This window comes from Notamacropus eugenii, chromosome 3 (genome assembly GCF_028372415.1).
Source record: "Notamacropus eugenii isolate mMacEug1 chromosome 3, mMacEug1.pri_v2, whole genome shotgun sequence".
Lineage (NCBI taxonomy): Eukaryota > Metazoa > Chordata > Mammalia > Diprotodontia > Macropodidae > Notamacropus > Notamacropus eugenii.
The window spans coordinates 49,885,979-49,908,991 of record NC_092874.1 but is presented as its reverse complement, the minus strand read 5'-3'; the positions used below and the strand labels follow the sequence as shown (position 1 = coordinate 49,908,991).

At 36.7% G+C, this 23,013-nt stretch overlaps 1 protein-coding gene and 1 long non-coding RNA gene across 5 annotated transcripts in view; one reads left to right on the top strand and one right to left on the bottom strand.

Moving 5' to 3' along the window:
- Positions 1 to 23,013, bottom strand: part of LOC140530919 (uncharacterized) — a 949,813-nt gene that overhangs the window by 537,355 nt on the left and 389,445 nt on the right. The window lies entirely within an intron of this gene.
- LOC140531015 (A-kinase anchor protein 9-like) overlaps positions 1 to 23,013 on the top strand; it is a 103,589-nt gene that overhangs the window by 35,289 nt on the left and 45,287 nt on the right. Inside the window, exons 7-9 of the mRNA XM_072650216.1 lie at positions 826 to 981; positions 16,145 to 16,348; positions 19,397 to 21,076. Of these exons, the coding sequence (XP_072506317.1) occupies positions 826 to 981; positions 16,145 to 16,348; positions 19,397 to 21,076 (2,040 nt within the window). The remainder of the gene's footprint in view (positions 1 to 825; positions 982 to 16,144; positions 16,349 to 19,396; positions 21,077 to 23,013) is intronic.

The following is a 23,013-nucleotide window of genomic DNA, read 5'->3' as shown; positions in this document are numbered from 1 at the left end:
TTAATCTACCTTTAACCTGTATTTATTTCTATCTTTTGAGACTCTTCCTATCCTTCAAGGCCCATCTCAGTTGCTACCACTCCCTTGAAGCCCTCTCTAATCCCCCCAGATGTAATTCGTTTCTCCTTCATTAGAACCATGTTATAGCTCTCCTGGATCAATCATACTTTAATTTGTATCTGGGTTTGTTGTTGTTTTTTTCTTTCTTCAAAGTCTTTATCTTCCTCATTTGAGTGTAAACTACTTGAAATCCAAAGCTCTCACATCTTGTTCATCTTTATATCCCCAACAGCACCCAACACGATGCTTTGCATATGTAGTAGGCATTTAATAAATTGTTAAATTTAATTAAAATGATTCAAATTTCTGTTTAATTCAGACACTTATAAAGATATCTGATGTGAAAAATGTGGTAGAACATATCTCTGATCTGTGCTTCCAGGGAGATTGAGGCTTGCAGATATCCTGGGTATTCCCAACTGCAATGAGATAAGCTGATCAGGTGTCTGAATGTTATGAACCCCAGGGTCTGGGAAGCTACCATATTGTCTGAGGAGGGCCAAACTGAACCAGGTTGGAAATAGAAGAAGTCTCCAGCTCCTGTGCCAATTAGAGTAAGACTGGACTCGTAAATAGCGCCTGGGCTTCTGTCCTAGGAGAGATAGGAAACCTGCTCTTCAGAAAGAAGAAGGAAATGTCTGCTTCAATAAGATTTAGAATCTAGCATATTATGTCAACGTTTAGCCATAAATCATTTTAATAGTAATCAACCTGTAATTGTATTTTGAGTTGTTTTTGATCACCCATTTTCACTTTTTTTAATAGCTTCAAGAATTTGAAGCTGCAATTAAGCAAAGAGATTGCATCATAACCCAACTTACGGCTACCCTGCAGCAGGCAAGAAGAGAAAAAGATGAAACTATGAGAGAATTTTTAGAAGTGACAGAACAAAGTCAGAAGTTGCAAATACAGTTCCATCATGTAAGTCTGATTGATGGTAAATTTTCATTATTTGATAATAGTATAATTTATTTCTTGCAACTTTTGTGTCTTTCAGGATAAATATTATGTTCACCTAATATTTGTTTATTATGGATTATTATATAAGGAAAATAATGGGTGCCAGTTAATCTCATTAACCAAACATCAGTTTATATTCCCCTTGGTGGTTTCCTTTTTATTGGGTTTTCTGCTTTCTCCTTTTGTTTTCCATTTGAAGAATTACACATGATAGAAAGTTCCATGATTTACATTACCATTGTTTACTAATGGCTTCTATGTCTGAGATTGAGCTTTGTCCTCAAAATAGTAGGAGAGCTAAATAATTTTCTAAGCAATAATAATTCCTTAGAACAAAAAATTCTTTGAGCAAATAATAAGGCTCATGGTTATTCTTTCTCTCCCCCTCAAAAAACTCCTTTACCATTCATTTGTAGTTTGTAATGTGTGTGTGTGTGTGTGTGTATAGAAGCAGAAGTGATCAAAAATCTGCAGATAAAGTGGTAATAAGCAGAGGTAGAATTAATAACCAGATGGGTGTCTCTTTCTTTTCATGACGATTGTTTCCTTCATAGCTGATGAATGTTTTTTAGCATGATATTAACTGCAAAAAAAAAATCTGTAAAAATCAAATTTCAGGCTTGAAATTTACCTTTCATCATGCTACCTCTTTTTTCAGTGGACTTTATTGAACACATTTTCATAAGCAAGGCCAGGGCTTTCTCCTCCAGGTTCATTTTGAGGACACCTCTTACAGGGTCACCCAGAAACTTTGTGGAAGAAGGAGAACCTGACCGTGTGAACCTTGGCCTGCAACAGGGATTCTTAACTTGGGGACCAGGAGCTTCATTTTTCAGTGTTTTGGTAACCACATTCCAATGTAACTACTTTCTTTTGTCATCCTTTTTTTTTTAATTTTATACTTTTAAAGACATTATTCTGAGAGGGGAAAGCCAAGATGGCAGAATAACAGAACAAGTATGACACAATTCCTCCAACACAGACTTTCCTCAAAGATTTAGAAAATGCACCAAGTCAATTCCTGATCAGGAAATTTAGAAACAAAATCACAGCAAGGCTTTTTTATTTCTTTTCTAATTAAGATTAGTATAGGGAGACAAAGAGTTCTCTGGATATTGGGGACAGGATCTGTCCAGATATATGGCTTCATGCCAGAAATGAAGAAGGACTGAGGCTGTGTCCCGGAGCAAGAAAGGGACCCAGCCTTGTTCAGGAACAGGTGCCCAGTGACAGACCTGCCCCAGACCCAAGGTGAACTCAGGAGGGCACCTATGCCTAGGGGTGGCATCCCAGGGTAAGGAAAAGTGGTGGACCTTAAGCTGTGTCCTGAGTGAGGAGCAAGTCCAGGACTCTGACCAAGAAGCAGAGCAGGGTCTCTGTTCTAGCCACCAGCCTAGTTTGAAGCCTCCAGTGAAATAATGAAGATGGGAATCCCAGACAAAAGGGGACCTTGCATTTTGGTCACACAGAACCAATGACAGTGTCTGAGTCCAGCCACAGTCTACTGGAGCTTCCAATAAAGAACAAGCCAACGCCAGTGTTTGCATTCCCAGACCAGAGCCAGAAACTTGCAGAGCTCAGACCAGGAGGGCAATAATCAGACATGGCCCCAGATCACATTGCTTTAGGAGCATTAAGAGGTTTCAGGTGTCCAAGCTGAGTGGTCCTTGAGGTCTTGGAATTATATAACAACACTCAGCCCTCCAGGAAAGCATCAGAAGGATCCAAGAAAACAAAATCTCAGTTCAGACATTTCTCCCAGAAATGCACAGAGCCCAGTCCTAACATCAAGTCCAAAGTCAGGAAGGAGGCTGGAAAAATGAGCAAACTAAAAAAAATCACCATAAAGAGGCATTATCATGGCAGAAACACTCAGGACACAAACTCAGAAGAGACTGGCTCCAAAATGTCTACAAACAGAGCCTCAGATATAAACGTAGCTTGCACAGAAGTTTAACCAGAATTCCTGGGAGATGGGAAACAAGAGTGTTAGAAAGAACTCAGAATAATTTTAGAAACCAAATGAGAGACTTAGAGGAGAAAAATTGAGGAAAAAAATGGGAGCTGTGGGAAAAAAAATTTGGAAAGTTTATTAATGTCATGGAACAAGAGGTACAAAACCTTACCAAGAAAAAACTCCCTAGAAGCTGGGAGAAGCAGTGGATAGAGTGCCAAGACTGAAGTCAGGAAGACCTGGGTTCAAGTGCGGCCTCAGGTACTCACTAGCTTACTAGTGACTCAGGGCAAGTCATTTAACTCTGTTAGCCTCCATCTCCTCATGTGTCAGATGTATGTGATACTAGTACCTACCTCCCAAAATTGTTGTGAGGATAAAATGAAATAATGATTGTCAAGAGCTTAGCACAGTACGTAAGTGCTCATAGTGAGCACTATATAGATATTAGCTATTATTATTAAAATTAGAATTGATCAAATAGAAACTAATGTCCATAAGACAAGAAGTGTTAAAGTAAAAAAAAAAAATTAAAGAAAATATAACGTATCTCATAGCAAAAACAGCTTATGTGAGAAACAGATTGAAGAGAAAAAAATATGTAAGAACCACTGAACTACCTGAAAGTAAATGACCAAAAAAGAGCTTAGATATGTTTCAAGAAATTGTAAAGGAAAACTTTTCCAGATATCTTAAAACCAGAAGGCAAAATAGAAATAGAAAGAATCAGCTGATCAACTCCTGAAAGAAACTCCAAAACAAAAACTCCCCGGAATATTGTAGCCAAAATCCAGAGTTTCAGGGTCAAAGAAAAAACACTAGAAGCAGACAGCAAAGAAGAATTCAAGTACCAAGGAGCCATAGTTAGAATAACACAAAATTTCCCAGGCACCACTTCAAAGGAACAGGAACCTTGGAATAGAATGTTCCAGAAGGCAAAGAATCTAGGGGCTTAGAGCTAAGAATAACTCAGCCACTACAAGGAGAAAAATGGCTTTGTAATGAAATGGAAATCTTGCAAGCATACCTAGTAGAAAGATCAGAGCTCAGTTAAAGAAACTCAGGACTTGAGAGAAACACAAAAATGTAAACGTGATTATACTCTCTGACCTAGCAATATCACTGTGAGGTCTGTTTCCCAAGGTGATAAGGGGAAAAGGAAAAGAACCTAAATGTTCTAAAATATTTATAGCAGTTCTCTTTATGATGGCAGAGAACTGGAAATTGAGAGGATGCCCATCAATTGAGGATTGGCCAAACTAGTGTTGATGTATGACTGCGATGGAATACTACTTTGCAGTAAGAATTATAAGCAGGTTGATTTTAGAAAAACATGGAAATACTTGCATGAAATAATGAAAAGTAAAATGAACAAAACCAAGAAAACATTATATATAGTAACAGCAATGTTGTTCGAAGAAGAATTGTCAACAACTAAGTTATTATGAGTATTATTATGAGTATTAAACACTCAAATCAACCATAAAGGACCTATGAAGGAAGATGCTGTCCACGTCCAGCAAAAGAACTGATAAATAGAAGTATGCATAGAATGGTTTTACATCTCTTTGTAAATCTGTGTCAAATGATGGCCTTTTAGTTCAGGGTGGAGAAAGGAGGGAGGGAGACAGTTTGGAACTTAACATGTAACACAAAAATAATAAATTTTTTAAAATGTAAAGTAAAAAAACAGATGAATCAAAGAACAAATCATAGAAAAATATCAGCAATTTCATTGAAGACAAGAACAATAATGAGACAACACATCAAAAGTTTTGGAATATAACTAAGATCTTACAGAGAAATTAATATCTCTAAACACTTTATCAGTAAAAGAAAGAGTAAGTCAACTAATAGAAACTCTGAAAATCAAAGAAGAGACTAACAAAATTAAAAAGAAGAAATCATTGAATTAATAAATAACACTAGAAGCTGTTATTAAAAAAAATAAAGTAAATCAGTAGCTAACTTGATTTTTAAAAGACAAAGAAGAAAACCAAATTAGCAGTATCAAAAAAAAATTTTAAAGATGAATCCACTACCAATGAAGAAGAAATAATAAATTATTAGGAACTGTTTTGCCCAGTTATATACCAAAAAATGGCAGTATAAATGAAGTCAAACAATATTTTAAAAAATATAAAATGCTCAGATTAACAGATTAAAATGCTACCAAATAGAAGACAATCCAACATTAGAAAAAGAAATTGAAGAAGCCATAAATGATTTCCAAAGAAAAATACCCCATATCAGTTAGATTTACAAATGAGTTCTTTCAAACATTTTACAATTAATTCTAATACCACAAAAACTGGAAAAGTTGGAAAAGAAGAGATCACAAGAAATTCCTTGTATGTATAAACACGATCATGATACATAAACCAAAGAGAGGCAGAACAGAGAAAAAAAATTGGACCAGTATCACTAATGAATACTGATGCACAAAAAAGGATTTTTTAAAATAAAATGTCAGCAAGGAAACTACAACATATCGCAAAGACTACAAACTCTGACAAAGCTGGATTTATACCAGGAATGTAGGGCTGGTTCAGTATAAGGAAAGCTATAAATATAATAGATCACATTAATTTTTTAAAATTATATCAATAGATGCAAGAAAATCTTTTCACATACTGCCACACTCATGTGTATTTAAAAAAAAAAACAAAACTCTTGAAAACATAGGAATTGAATCTTTCATTTAATAGTGTAAGTCAAATCAAGAGCCAGCGTATCTGTAATGTGAATAAACTAGAGGACTTTGTTCTAGTTTAAGACCCAGGATGAAGCAAGTAGGTTCATCATCACTACTGCTGTTTAATATAATACTCAGCCTGCTAGCTATAGCCAGAAGAGAAGAAAGAAAGCTCAGAGGACGAGCACAGGCAAAGAGGAGGCGACTAGCATTTCTGCAGATAGGACTTAGATAACTGTTTACTTAGATAGGCAGCTGAAAAATAATTGAAACAATTAACTTCAGCACAATTTTAGGATATAAAACAAACCCACGTAAAACATCAGGGTTTCTGTATATAGTTCTAAAATAATTCAGCAGTAAAATAACTACAAACAGTATTACATACCTGTCAAAGCAAAAACAAGAACTACATGAGAACAACTGCAGTGTAAGATATCTTTAGACAGATAAAGACATCTGAGTAATTAGATAAATATTAACTGGACGTGGGCTAAGCTGAGCCAAAATAATAATGACTACGCTACCCAAGTTCTAATTTACTTTTTCAGTGCCGTACCAACCAAACTACCAAAGGATCACTTTATATAGCTAGGAAAAAAAATACATCAAGAGGACCTAAAGATCAAGAATATCAGGAGAATTAATGAGAAAAAAAAAGTGGGAAGAAAAAGGGCCTAGCAGTACTAGATCTCACACTAACCTACCACAAAACAGTAGTCATCAGAACGTTTTAATACTGAGTAAGAAATGGAGAGGTTGATCAGTCAAACACAATATATAGGGGCAAATGAGTATAGTGTTAGATAAACGAAAATATCTCAGAATTCACAAACAAAAACTTGAGAAAACTATAAAGCAGTCTAACAGAAACTAGTTATAGACTAATATCTCTCATCCTATAATAAGACAAACTCCAAATAAAGACATAATTCAGAGAGAAGGGTGACATAAACAGGTTAGAGGAGCAAAGAAGAAATTACCTGTCGGGAGCCAAGATGGCGGAGTGAAAGCAACGACTCACCTAAGCTCCTGGAAAAACACCTCTGGATATATCTGGGGGGAGAGTCTGACCAGACTTTGGAGGTGTAGAATCCAGTGGGAGACGGACTTTGACAGATTCGGAGCCCAGGCTGGACTGGAAGGTCCACGGGAGGGATCTGTTCCGCGGGGGTAAGACCCCGGCGCACAGCGCAGCGCGGTCGGCGCGGCAGGGCGGAGGGGACCCGTGGGGCCCGAGAGTGGCGGGCGAGACCAGCGGAGCAGGAGATAAGCCAGGCCGAGCGGGTGAGAGCCGCTGAGTGCCAGACATCAGCGCAGCAGCCCTTGAAATCTTCAGCCTAAAGACGGGACTTCAGTGGGTCGCTACTTGAACATCCAGGAGCTGGGATGCCGGAGTGATCAGTAAGTGCTCTCCCCTCCCCCCCGATGACCGTGAGGGAACCATAAAATTCTTCCCCAGATTGATCCTGGATCAGTGGGAGCAGCAGAAGGGGGCGGGTGGTCTCATAACACCAGAGGCTGGAGAGGTGGCAAAGGGGGATTCTTCCTACCGTGGTGTAGGCGATCTGGAGGGACAGACGACCCAGGGCAGAGAAAAATTCGCACTGAGACCCAAGCAAGCCTCAGCCCGGGAGACGAGCCTTAGCCTCTAGGCGTGCCCCAGCCCTCCAGGGGAAAGGGAAGACAATAGGGAAGCTGGGATCACCATCCCCGGACCTTGCCTTTGCCTCAAGTCAGCTGAGGAGATATCCTGAGACCAGACCACCCCTCCCACACACCTAACAAGCTAACCCCAGGGTTGATCGGGGAAACAAAAAACAAAAGCCTGCTTTTAGCCTAGACAAACATCAACTCAACTTAAAAGATCTGTATCTTCTGACTGAAAGAACCAAAAGCTACAACACTCAGCCAACATCATGAATCGGAAAAAGCAGACGAAAAGTGAAAAAACCATAGAATCTTTCTATGGGGATAAGGACCAAAACACAAACACCAAAGAGGTCAGAGCTGAGACTGTACTTCCATCTGAAACCTCAGATGGGACTATGAATTTCTCGCAAGCACAACTAGATTACCTGGAACGTCTGAAGAAGGATATAAAAGAAAAACTGGCCAATGATTTTAAAACCATAAAAAAAGAATTCACTGATGAGAACATCAATCTGAAAAAGAAAATTGAAGAAATGGAAAAGGAAGTTCAAAAATTAACTGGAGAGAATAATTCCCTAAAAGGAAGAGTTAATCAAACGGAAAAGGAAACTCAAAACCTAATAGGGAAAATTGATCAGATGGAAAAGGAAACCCAAAACCTAACTGGGAAAATTGGTCGAATGGAAAAAGAAGTACAAAAATTAAATGGAGAAAATAGCTCCTTAAAGGGAAAAATTAGCCAGATGGAAAAGGAGATGCGAAAGCTAACTGAAGAAAACAATACGATCAAGATTAGAATTGGGCAAGTAGAAACTAATGACTCAATGAGGCAACAAGAATCAGTCAAACAAAATCTAAAGAATGAAAAGATAGAAGAAAATCTAAAATATTTAATTGGAAAAACAACTGACCTGGAAAATAGATCCAGGAGAGAAAATCTAAGAATTATTGGCCTGCCAGAAACTCATGATGAAGAAAAGAGTCTGGACAATATCTTCCAGGAAATCATCAAGGAAAACTGCCCAGAAGTACTAGACTCAGAGGGCAAAATAGTCATCGAAAGAATCCACCGTTCCCCACCGGAAAGGGATCCCAAACTCAAAACCCCAAGAAATATAGTTGCCAAATTCCAGAGCTATCAAGTGAAGGAGAAAATACTACAAGCAGCCAGAAAGAAACAATTTAAATATCAAGGTCACACAGTCAGGATCACATAGGACCTTGCAGCTTCTACATTAAAAGATCGAAAGAATTGGAACCCAATATTCCGTAAGGCAAAGGATTTGGGACTCCAACCGAGGATCAACTACCCAGCAAAGTTCAGCATAACATTTCAGGCAAGGAGAAAGTCATCCAACGAAATAAGGGATTTCCAGAGCTTCCTGACCAAAACACCAGAACTCAATAGACAATTTGATCTTCAAATGCAGGTCTCCAGAGAATCATAAAAAGGTAAACAGAGGGGAAAAAACAAAAACAAAAACTTGCTACTCAATTAGGGCAATCTGTTTACCTCCCTGTAAGGGAAGATGATACCTGTTAATCTTGAGAACTGTGCAGCTATTATGATAAAAGGGATATATGTAGAGGGAACGGGCATAAAGTAAATGATGTCATGGCAAAAATATGATTTAAGTATGAGAAGGGAATGTAATAGGAGGTGTGGAAAGGGGGAAGCAGAAAATGGCAAATTATATCACAGGAAGAAGTACAAAACTATAGCAGAGGGAAGGAGGGGAGGGAGATGAGCATTGTTTGAGAGGTACTCTCATCTGATTTGTTCAAAGGAGGGAACAATAACCTTAAGCAGATAATCCTAACTAGCTCTATAGGTAGTAGGAGGGGAAGGGGGAAGAAAGGGGAGGGTGGCTAAAAGGGAGGAAAGAAGCAATAAGAGTAAAGGGGACTAAAAGGGAGGGGGGCTAAAAGAAGGAGGGGAAGGCTGCAGGAGGAGGGGGAGAAAAGTGAATACTATTGAGGAGGGGAAGGGAGACGGGAGAGTTAAAAGCACAAATGGTGGGAAAGAGGGTGGAGGGAAATACACAGATTGTAATCATAACTGTGAATGTGAATGGGATGAACTCTCCCATAAAACGGAGACGGATAGCAGAATGGATTAAAAGCCATAATCCAACAATATGCTGCTTACAAGAAACACATTTGAAACGGGGGGATACACATAGGATAAAGGTCAAAGGATGGAGCAGAATATATTGTGCTTCAGCTCATGTAAGAAAGGCAGGAGTAGCAATCCTAATCTCAGACAAAGCAAAAGCAGAAATAGATCTAATCAAAAGGGATAAGGATGGAAACTATATCCTACTAAAAGGCACCATAGACAATGAAGCAATATCATTACTAAATATGTATGCTCCAAGTGGTATAGCATCCAGATTCTTAGAGGAGAGGTTGGGGGAGCTGAAGGAAGAAATTGATAGCAAAACTATACTAGTGGGGGACCTCAACCTCCCCCTCTCTGAACTCGATAAATCCAACCTTAAAATAAACAAGAAAGAGGTTAAGGAGGTAAATAAAACTCTGGATAAGGTAGATATGATAGATCTTTGGAGAAAATTAAATGGGAATAGAAAGGAATATACCTTTTTCTCAGCGGTACATGGAACATTTACAAAAATTGACCATGGACTAGGACATAAAAATCTCACAATCCAGTGCAGAAAGGTAGAGATAATCAATGCATCCTTTTCAGATCATAATGCATTAAAAATTACATGTAATAAAAGGCCATGGAAAGAGAAACCAAAAATCAATTGGAAACTAAATAATCTAATTCTAAAGAAGGATTGGGTTAAAGAAGAAATCATAGAAACAATCAACAACTTCATTCAAGAGAATGACAATAGTGAGACAACGTACCAAAACTTATGGGACACTGCAAAAGCAGTTATTAGGGGAAGTTTTATATCTCTGAATGCTTACATAAATAAAATAGAGAAAGAGGAGATCAATGACTTAGGCTTGCAGTTGAAAAAGCTAGAAAAAGAACAAATTGAAAATCCCCAAGTAAATACCAAATTAGAAATACTGAAAACCAAAGGAGAGATTAATAAAACTGAAATAAAGAAAACTATTGAATTAATAAATAAAACCAATAGTTGGTTTTATGAAAAAACTAATAAAATTGATAAACCTTTGGTTAATCTGATCAAAAAAAAGAAAGAAGAAAACCAAATTACTAACATTAAAAATGAAAGGGGTGAACTCACCCCCAATGAGGAGGAAATTAAAACAATAATTAGAAACTACTTTGCCCAACTTTATGCCCACAAATTCGACAATCTAAACGAGATGGATGAATATTTTAAAAAATACAAATTGCCCAGATTAACAGAAGAGGAAGTTGAATACTTAAACAACCCCATCTCAGAAAAAGAAATTGAACAAGCCATCAATGAACTCCCTAGGAAAAAATCTCCAGGGCCAGATGGATTCACAAGTGAATTCTATCAAACATTTAAAGAACAGTTAATTCCAATACTACATACACTATTCTTGAAAATTGGGGAAGAAGGAGTCCTCCCAAATTCTTTCTATGATACAAATATGGTTTTGATACCCAAACCAGGAAGAGACAAAACAGAGAAAGAAAATTATAGACCAATTTCCCTAATGAATATAGATGCAAAAATTTTAAATAAGATTCTAGCAAAACGAATACAGCATCTTATCACGAGATTAATACATTATGATCAGGTAGGATTCATACCAGGACTACAGGGCTGGTTCAATATTAGGAAAACTATTAGCATTATCGATCACATCAACAACAAAGCTAACAAAAACCACATGATTATCTCAATAGATGCAGAAAAAGCTTTTGACAAAATACAACATCCATTCCTACTAAAAACATTGGAGAACGTAGGAATAAAGGGAACTTTCCATAAAATAATAAGCAGTATCTATCTAAAACCTTCAGCAAGCATTATATGCAATGGGGATAAGCTAGATGCATTCCCAATAAGATCAGGGGTGAAACAAGGTTGTCCATTATCACCACTATTATTCAATATGGTACTAGAAATGTTAGCTGTAGCAATTAGACAAGATAAAGATATTCAAGGAATTAGAATAGCCAAAGAAGAAACTAAGTTATCACTCTTTGCAGATGATATGATGATTTACCTAGAGAATCCCAGAGATTCAAGTAAAAAATTACTTGAATTAATAAACAACTTTGGCAAAGTTGCAGGGTACAAAATAAACCCACACAAATCCTCTGCATTCCTATATATTAGCAACAAAGTTCAACAGCAAGAGATAGAAAGAGAAATCCCATTTAAAGTTAGGGTAGACAGTATAAAATACTTAGGAGTCTACCTGCCAAAACAAACCCAGGGACTATATGAACACAATTACAAGACACTTTTTGCACAAATAAAGTCAGATTTAAGTAAGTGGAAAAACATTAGTTGCTCATGGGTAGGCTGTGCTAATATAATAAAAATGACAATACTACCCAAATTAATATACTTATTTAGTGCCATACCAATTAAACTACCAGACAATTACTTTCTAGAGCTGGATAAAATAATATCAAAATTCATTTGGAAAAACAAAAGGTCCAGAATATCAAAGGGACTAATGAAAAGAAATGCTTGGGAAGGTGGCCTAGCGCTACCAGACCTTAAACTGTACTATAAAGCAGCAATTATCAAAACCACTTGGTATTGGCTAAGAAACAGAGAGGTAGACAAGTGGAATAGACTTGGCACTCAAGAAGCAGTAGGCAAGGAATATAGCAACCTTCTGTTTGATAAACCCAAGGACCCCAGCTTCTGGGATAAGAACTCATTGTTTGACAAAAATTGCTGGGAAAACTGGATAACAGTGTGGCAGAAATTAGGCATAGACCCATACCTGACACCGTACACAAGAATAAAGTCCAAATGGGTACATGATTTAGGTATAAAGATTGATACCATGAATAAACTGGAGAAGCAAGGAATAGTGTATTTATCAGATCTATGGAGAAGGGAAGAATTCTTTACTAAAGGAGAGATAGAATGCATTATGAAATGCAAAATGGATAACTTTGAGTACATTAAACTGAGAAGTTTTTGCACAACCAAACCCAATGCAACCAAAATCCGGAGGGATGTAGTAAATTGGGAAAAAATTTTTACAGCTAAGCTCGGGGATAAAGGCCTCATTTCTAGAATATATAGAGAACTGACCCAAATGTATAATCATACAAGTCATTCCCCAATTGATAAATGGTCAAAGGATATGAACAGGCAATTTTCAGAGGAAGAAATTAAAGCTATCTATAATCATATGAAAAAATGCTCTAAATCACTATTGGTTAGAGAGATGCAAATCAAAACAACTCTGAGGTACCACATCACACCTAAAAGATTGGCAAACATGACAGAACAAGAAAATGATAAATGCTGGAGAGGATGTGGGAGAGTTGGAACACTAATTCATTGTTGGTGGAGCTGTGAGCGCATCCAACCATTCTGGAGAGCAATTTGGAACTATGCCCAAAGGGCTACAAAAATGTGCATACCCTTTGACCCAGCAATATCGCTACTAGGACTATATCCCCAAGAGATCATAAAAATGGGAAAGGGTCCCACATGTACAAAAATATTTATAGCAGCACTCTATGTAGTTGCCAAAAACTGAAAGTCAAGGGGATGTCCATCAACTGGGGAATGGCTGAATAAATTATGGTATATGAATGTAATGGAGTACTATTGTGCCATAAGAAATGATGAACAAGAAGACTTCAGAGAGGCCTGGAAGGACTTATATGACCTGATGCTGAGTGAAAGGAGCAGAACCAGGAGAACTTTATGCACAGCAACAACCACAGTGTGTGAGAGTTTTTTCTGGTAGACTTAGATTTTTGTAATAACACAAGAACTTCTGAAAAAAAAAAAAAATCCCAATGGTGGACCTCAAGGCAAAATGCCTTCCACACTCAGAGAGAGAAATATGGAAGTCACTCACATAATGTAGCAGATCATGTTTGTGTATGTGTATCTGTTTGTGTATCATGTTCTGATTTGTTATACGGATTCTTTCATTTATCTTAGTCTGACTACATAGCATGACTATAGTGAAAATATACTCAATAGGAAAGTATATGTAGAATCTATACAGAATTGTATGCAGTCGTGGGGAGGGAGGGAGGTAGTGGGGGGTGGGTGGGGAGGGATAAAATCGCAATTGTATGGCAGTGATTGTTAAACATTAAAAAAAAAATTGTATTTCTATGTGTATTAGTCCATTAAACAATGAACTTCTTTTGTGTGATCAAAATTTCAAGCTTGCTCATAAATGTGGTGTAGCTGGCTTCTTAGAAAAGCACTTTTAAAGGCATTAAATCTTTCTGTAATTGAAAAAAAAAAAAAAAAGAAATTACCTGTCAAAGTAAGAGCGTTTCCCAAAGTGATAGTCAGAGGAAATGAATGGGCACTTTGTAAAGGAAGAAATCCAAGTGACCTATGACTGTATGAGAAAAAGTGCTGTAAATCAATAATTAGAGAAATGCAAATTAAAACAACTCAAAGGTACCACCTTATGCCTATCAGACTGGTAAAGTTGACAGAAAAAGAAATGACAAAGCTAGAGGGTCTGTGGGAAAAAAGTATATAATATGCTGTTAACTCTGCATTACTATGAACTGGTCCAGCCATTCTAGAAAGCAATTTGGAGCTATATACAAAGAGCTAACTAAGCCGTATTTATTCTGATCCATTGATACCGCTACTAGGTCTGTCCTCCCATAGAGAGCAAAGAAAGACGAAAAGGGCACATATGTACAGTATTTTGGGATTATTGCAATAAAGAATGGAAACTGAAAAGGTGCCTATCACTTGGGGAATGACTGAAGAAATGATATATGTATGTGATCTAATGCTGTTTTGCTATAAGAAACTCATGGTGCATGTTGAGATGTTTGTGTGTGTGTTGTGTGTGTATTTTTTTATATGACCAATGTGGGTATTTGTTTTAATTACAATATTTGTAATAGAGGTTTTGTTTTGTATCATTTTCTTATTGGAGGTCAGTGGGAGGGAGAGGAGATATTTATGAAAATAAAATTGAGTTAAATTAAAAAGTTATTTTGAGAAGGGATTCGTGGCACAAAAAAAGATTAAACTCCCTCCAGCCCCCACAACTCCCTAGTTAACTACTTAATCTGTGAGCTTTCTTGTAATAAGGACATGAGAACTATAGAGAGGGTTATGATGAGATTTCAGTAGCTATATAATATGTAAACATATATAGAAAAAGTTCGTCAAGGTATATACTTTGCATTTGCCTAGAAGGAGACTGAGAGTATCCTTATATATTTTGGTCCGATTACTCTTGACCATGACATTTTTCTGTAATCATATAAATTGTATTTCTTCCATTGTATTTTATACCATTAGTTGCATTTTCATCCATTTCTGTTTTCACATCACTAACTGGAAAAGAGGAATTAACTTTTCTAGCTCTACCATAATTTTGACTTTTCAGAATTTCTGTGTTCTGTTTTCATAACAAAATGAACCGACTCCTTCTTTCCCTATGTGTTAGTGCCCTCCTCTACCATAAACAAAAATTTACCATGTATTTATTTTGTGTATGTCTTATGTGCATTTATATATGCGTATATCATCTCCTCCAGTCGAATGTGTGTGTGTTCGTCCTTTGTTGCCGAAGAAGACCACGACATCAGAGAAATGATGACATGACTGGCACTTGACTTTGTTTTGAGTGAGGGAGGACTGTACAGGTCACCAGCCTCACTTCTCCTCCAGAGCCATCTGAATCCAGTGACCAGGTATTCATCAGGATGACTGGATATGGCTCAGGATGAGGCAATTTATAAATTCCCTGAAGACATGAATTGTTTCATTTTTATTTCTGTGCCCCTAGCCCCTAGCATAATGCCTGGTAAGCTCATGATAAATGTATGTAGAGCGATTGAGAGGCTTTTTTCTAGTCTCAGCGTAGCCATCTTACTTTATTTCCACTAATTCGTGCACAGATTGCTAAACTGAAGGGGACATAAAATTACTATTTTATAAGCCTTTCTAGTTGATCAAATATGAGACATCACAGCTCTTATTAACATCTGTCCAAACAAAGTCTATACTTTCCCTCCAAAATCTGACCTAGGTTAAACTAGTGGGAACTATCATGGCATTAAATTTCAGGTTATATCCATAAGGTTTTTTCCCTTTCAAAGAAATTTCATTTTAGGAGTGCTGCCTCCTTTATGAGGGTGGTCTTTGGAACTGGACCGATATATTCTGTTTAGGGGTCCCATAGGCAAATGCCAAACTTGCTATATTTTTTCTACATATGTTTATATACTTTTATTGAATAGGTATTGAAATCTCATCATGAAACTCTCTGTAGCTCTCATTATTACAAGATCGCTTACAGCTTTAAAGTAGTCAGCTAGTAGTTAACTGGGGGCTGGAGGGATTTTAGACCTACTTGAGACCTTTTTGATGGGATCAGACCAGATCTGTCTTTTACCAAATGTTGCTCCCAGTTGAATGGTTTCATAGCGAATTTCCAGTTTCTAACTCATGATGGTAATATAACTTTTGTGGAAGGGTGCTTCTTTTTCTGTTAAACAATTTATACCCTATTAAGAGATTCTTATACTTGTCAAGATGGGAATTTTTCAGAACTTTATTTGGGAAGTGAGGTGGGGGTGGAGAGTGAGGTACCCTGGTATCAAAAAAAAAAAAAGAAGAAGAAAGAATTCTCTTTTTCTTCCTTTTTTTGTGCCAGTATAGCTGCTAACATTTTTAATGTCTCATTTTTTTTGCCTTTTTAAATTTTAGTTACAGGCTAGTCAAAGTCTGAGAAATACTAATCACAGCAGCACAGCTGCAGATTTACTTCAAGCTAAACACCAAATTGTTTGGCAGCAGCAGCAGCTAGAACAACAACACCATTTATTAGAAGATCATCACAAGAAGAAAGAAGAATTCAAAATGCAGATTAATTTCTTGCAAGAGAAAATTGGAACTTATGAGATGGAGATGGTATGTTCTTTTTAGTGATAGTCTACCAAAAGATTTGTAACTTTGCAATTAATTTTATGCTGACTTTTTATCTCCCTTTGAACTAATTTAAGAAACTTTAGAAATAAACATTCATGTCATCATTATTATTCAAATGACTCACAAAAGCTTTATAGTGAAGAAAAGGTCTTCTCATGGATAAAATAATAATTTATTTTGTAACTTTTTACAGCACCATTATAATAACTCAAGTCTTGAGTTCTAAGCCACAAATTAAACATTTATGTGGTGATGAGTTCCTGGTGCTAGGTCTTATGATTAAGGCCTTTGGAAAAGCATAAATCCATGCTAATTAGGTGTTATAAGCAGATTACATTAAAGGGAAACTGACATTAATAATGTTCCTATGTAGACTCAGATTTCTGACCCTGTTAGTATTTTACCTAAGAAGATCCCTGTATTTTCAAGGCATATTGTGAAATTCTGAAAATAATTCTCAAAGCAAAATTTTAATTCCCTTTTAAAAAAAATCAAATGTCACTTATTTGCTGAAAAAAATCAAAACAAAACATTTATTAAAGACCTTTTTCATGCCAGGCACTGTGATAGGCACAAATAATATGAGAACAAAAACCAAACAATCCTTGTCATTAAGGAGATTACATTCTCTTTGGGGGAGAAATGTGAAAACTGATGAATACAAAATATGTCCAAAATAAAGAAAATACAGTTTCCAGAGGTAGGTGGAAGTCATCAAGACAAGGCTTGTTGAGGGCATCTCAATGGAGCTAAACTTGGAAAGAAGTCTGAAGCTACGTTGAATGACTTTTAGCCATGGAGGGCAGCCTCTGCAAAGACACAGAGACAAAAGCTGGAATGTCAAGTATGGGGAACAGCAAGCAAGTCACTGAGCTAGAAGGTAGAGTGCGAGAAAGAGGTGGCAGAGGAGTCTAGAGGCATTAGAGAGCCGCTGGACCTTTGTGAACAGGGGAGGAACATGGTCAGAATTGTGTTTTAGGCGTACGATTAGGGAGGAGACTGGAAGTAGGGAGACCAGTGAGGGAGACATTGAAATAGTCCTAGTGAGAGGTGAGGAAGGCCAAAACTGGGGTGGGTGTGGTGTGTAGAGGAGAGAAAGGGACAAATCCAAGCAATTCTGTGTAGCTACAATCCATAGTACTATGCACTTAATTGAATATGAGCTGTGAAGATGAGTGAAGTATTAAGAATGATACCATGCTTAAAAAACTAGCTGGCTGGAAAAGAGAATTTATGAAATTAAGCAATGATTATATGTAAAAAGCCCAGAAATCACTGGAAATCATTGACATAAATGCTAGAGAATGAAGCAATGATCAGGAGAAGTCTTGATATTTCAATATAGCTAAGGAAGGCATATCAGGACCAAAGTGCCACATTTGGAATTGCCATACAGACATTTTGCTAGTGTTATGTGAAAAATACACATACACTGGTGAGTATAAAGCTAAATGAAACCACAGTCCTTGTATTCCACAAGCTAAGACCCCAGTAAAGGGAGATACCACCAACAGAAAGAACTATAATAGTAGTATAAGTAGAATGTGATTTGTGCCAGATGAAGAAAGTGGAAGAATTGTTATATAATATTAGAGAAGCCGAGAGAGAAGCCTGCACAGAGAAGATTGAGTTTGCCCTGATCTTAGAAGAACTGGAAGTATTCCAATAGGTAGATACAGAAAGAGAGTATATTCCAAGTCAAGTCAAATCAATAAGCATTAATTATATGCTTACTAGATGCCTGTCACAGGTGGAGTGAACACCCTGAACAAGGAGAAAGGCACATCTGGTGAACCATTAGTAGCTCGCTAGAGCAAAGCCAGTGTAGAGGTCCAGTGGGGCGAGGTCACGTAGGGTCTTAAACGCCACATTGTAGAACTTGAACTTTATTGGGTAGTCAGTAGGGAGCCATTGAAAGTTTTTAAGCAGAGAAGCTGAAGTCATTAGGAAAAAAAGGAACAGAAACAAACATGAAGAACCTACTACGTGTCCAACATTTAAGAAGGTCTTTACAGAGATTTTTCTGCCAGCAGTACGTGGGGCTATTCAAGTCAGGAAACTATGTAGGTAGCTTTGGGGATTAATTTGCTTAACACATATTTATGAAGTGCGTACATGACTAATCAGCCCAACAATAATACTATGTGCCAGGCACTGACTGTTCCAAGTATTTTACTATCAAAGGAGATTATATTTGTAAAGTGCTTAGCATACATAGTGCCTGGCACTGGCACATAGCAGGTACTATAAATGTTCATAGTATAGTGGTTATATCACATCTTGAACTATTCTCAGTTAACTAGTATTGATTTAATGAGTTTACTGTATAAAATTAATAAATGCAGAAGAGATACATCACTTAACAAGATCAACATTTTTGATAGGTAAACTACATAAGTAGTAGTCCAACTCAACAAGTGGCTCATAGTCCATAAACCATGATGTCATCAGTTCTTATCAGGCATAGTTCTCCTTATCCATGACTCTACAACTTGAGTCCTGAGCTGGAGTCAGGAAAAAGTTCATCCCTGTCTCCAAATTTCCATTGAAACCAGAATTTTGAGGTTGGATTGCCAAGCCAGAATATGATAGTTGTCCCAGATTTGGCTTGGAGTTTTGCTGTATTAGGTGGCTTCTAGTTCCGCCGTACTGGCAAGGCATCAGGCATCTGTGAATACACTTTTTCTCCATCCTTTTCCGATGAATCACCTCTGGTTTACCAGCAAGATCTAGGTCAGTAGTAGATTTTGTCATTAGTAGTCATGCAGAATACAGATCTTCTTCATGGTTATGCTTATTGACCCCCTTCCTAACTGAATAATAGATGTGTATGCACATTGTTGATCTTTTAAGAAACTTCAAAATAAAAGTTTATCAATTTTAAACCTGTTATATACAAATCACATTATTTAAGGCAATTAGTATACTATAAAATGAAAGGAGAATGCTTTACTATCAAACCTAGATGACAGAGTTCTGAAGCTATGTGTTAAGTTGCCATCAATTAAAGATTCTCTCTCTTATTTTCAGAAGGAACAAAAAGATTCAAGTAAAAAGGAATTAGAGGAAAAAGATTCAGTCATGGAAGAGTTAAAAATAAAACTAGTAGAAGAAGAAGAAAACTCAGTTGAGCTGAAGGATAAACTCATTGCTACTGATAAATTACTGGGGGATTTCAAAGAACAGATTGTAGAAAAGGACAAAGAAATAAGTAATATAAGACTAGAATTAGCGAATTCTGAACAAAAAGAAAGACAGCGTTCTGGTGAAATAAAACAATTAATGGGGACTGTTGAAGAACTTCAGAAGAAAAGTCGTAAGGAAAGTCAACTTGAAACTGAGACGGTACAAAGAATGGAAATACAGACTCAGCAGAAATTGGAGAAACTCCGAGTAGAGCTAGATGAAATGTATGGGCAGCAGATTGTGCAGATGAAACAAGAGTTAATAAAACAGCATCTGTTTGAACTCGATGAACTTAATGCACAACATAAAGGAGAACTGGAAAATGCTTTAAAAACATGTCCAGATATTCCAGTAAATGAAAATCAAATACAGTTAATGAATATGGCAATTACTGAATTGAATCTAAAACTTCAAGATGCTATTTCTCAAAAGGAAAAAATAAGCAAGGAGTTAGAAATAATTTCAAGAGCAAAATCTATTTTGCAGAGTCAACTTGAAGACCTTTTTGAAGAATTAAGCTTTTCTAGGGAGCAGGTTCAAAGAGCTCGACAGACAATAGCTGAACAAGAAGATGAACTTAACGAAGCACACAAATTGCTTAGCGGTGTGGCAGATTTGAAAGCCCAGATCGTGTCTGCGTCTGAATTCAGGAAGGACTTAGAGTTAAAGCATGAGGCCGAAGTCAGCAATTACAAGATAAAGCTTGAAATGCTAGAGAAAGAAAAGAACGCTGTTTTCGATAGAATGGCTGACTCTCAGGAAGCTGAATTAGAAAGACTGCGAACTCAGCTGCTATTCAGCCACGAAGAGGAACTAACTAGACTCCGGGAAGGCTTAGAAATTGAGCATGAAATGAACATAGAAAAACTGAAAGATAACTTAAGTGTTCACGATAAACAACAGATAGAGGAATTACAGAAGGAAATGAGTCATGAGATGGAAAGCATCCAATTTGAAAAAGACGATTTAATAACTAAGCAGAATCAATTATTTTTAGAAATTTCAAAGCTGAAAGATTTACAGCAGTCTCTTGTAAATTCAAAATCAGAAGAAATGACTCTTCAGATTAAGGAGCTTCAGAAAGAGATTGAAGTACTCAGACAGGAAGAAAAGGAAAAGGGCACACTGGAACAAGAAGTGCAAGAGTTACAACTGAAAACAGAATTTTTGGAGAGGCAAATAAAGGAGAAAGAAGATGACCTTCAAGAAAAATTTACACAACTTGAAACTGAACATACCATTCTTGAAAATGAAAAGAAAACTCTAGAAGACATGTTGAAAATGTATTCTCCCATTTGCAAAGAAGAAGGTTTTATTTTCATAGATTCAGTTAAGCCCAAATCTGAAGAATGTGAGTGGCAAAAAAAAATTGATATACTCCTAGAAGAAAATGAAAAACTCACAAAACAGTGCACACAGCTAAACGAAGAGATTGAGAGGCAAAGGAATACATACTCATTTGCTGAAAAAAACTTTGAGACAAATTACCAGGAGTTAAGAGAAGAATATGCTTATCTTCTAAAGGTAAGATCTGATTTAGAGGACAGTAAAAGCAAACAGGAAGTAGAATATGAAATGAAGCTAAAGGCTCTTACTGATGAGCTTTATCATTTACAGAAAAGTAAGCCAGTTCTTTTAGTGAAAACTAAAAGTGCAGATTGTGAAAGTTGTAAAGATGACAAGTCTTTCACAGCAGAAATTTCTGAAATTGGTGAAGTTGTTGAGAAAGATACTACAGAACTTATGGAGAAACTTGAGGTGACCCAGCAAGAGAAATTAGAACTATCAGAGAGACTGTCAGATCTTTCTGAACAGTTCAAGCAGAAACATAGTGAAATTAATCACTTAAGTGAGGAAATTAAATCACTAAAGCAAGAGAAAGAACAAGTTTTAAAAAGATGCAAAGAGCTAGAAATCATAGTTGGCCATAGTCGAGCAGAACACATGGATGAGTTAAAACTTAAGCCATGCAACAGAGGGAAATAAAGATTCTGCAGCTCCTGTATTTAAAATAAATAAAGACTTTGATGAAGGGGCAAAGATCATAGAGATGAATATTAGAAAAGAAAGCGAGCAAGAATTGGTGAAGCCTGAGAAGAATTCTCTTTTGGCTCCCATGGACTCTGTGACTGACCAGTTGGCTAATGAGTCGTTAGCATCATCTTTAGCTATTGCACAGACTGGAAATGACCAGCTTCGGCAGGAACTCAGTCCTCTGAAATCTGAACAGGTTTGTTTACTGATTCATGTGTGATTAAGCTAGAAGAGGGAAAAACCTCAATTAGAAAATATTTTTGTTCTTTACAAAAATATAAATGAACATTCTGAAAAGAAGAATAAAATTAACCTTTTTCAAGTTATTCTCATTAGGGCTTGTAACTTATTTTTCAGGTAGATTTTAAATAGACAAATTAAATTATCCTAATTTTCTGTAATTGTTATATTGGATCCAAAAAACATTAAAAACTAACTAATGAAAACAGTTTATATGTTCAGATAAAGCTAGAGGAAACATTTGACAGTTTATATTTTGCCAACTGTAATACTGTGAACATTAATCTAATTAATGAAAATTATTATAGAATGATATGGAAGTTACAAGTAGGATGATACATATTACTGCCTAACCAGGATCGATTTTTTTTTAAAAAACGCATTTCTAGGTAATAAGGTCACCTTATGGTGATCTAATGATGAATCTAGAAATCAAGAAATTGATACCTGTGAGCTACTTAAATCTATAGAATATTTGATTATTTTAGAGATAGTGATGGTTTCAACTCACATAAATTTGTAGAGTGAAAGATTCTTAGGAGACAATACTTGTGTTCGAAGACCAACTGCTTAGATGGTCAGTTTTCTGACCATTGTAGAAGTAGCTCCCATCTCCTTACTATGGTTTAAGGAATGGATTGTTTTGGTTTTTTTTTTTTTTGTTAAGTAACTTAAAGGTGATCACTGGTACAGAATGTATTAGAGCAAATTCTTTCACTTTGCCTCGTCAGTTTCCTTTTGACAGCGTGGCTTACTCTACGGGCTGAGACCAAGGCCAAACCATAGACATTCAGAGATATTTCTTGCTCCTTACGGCTCTCAGCGTACTAGAAGTTGATTTCTTTATCTAGTTGTATTATTATTTTGGACTGATGGATTTTCTGCTCCTATTCCTACCTCAATTCTGCAATTCTGTTTCTCCTATTAATTACCAGTATAACCTTGGGAAAGACATTTCATCCTTCTGTCCTCAGTTCCCTTATCTGTAACATAAAGGGGATAGCCTTTATGACCTTTGTGGTTTTCTAGATTTCTAAATCTAGCATGGTAGGTTCACAGGATGAGGAAATAACCAGTTTTGAATTTAACAAATATTTAGTACACGCAGTGCTCAAAACACTGTTCTGGGCACTGGAACGGCACTGACCTGACTCTTCTTCTCCTGTCTTCTGGACTGTGCCTTACTT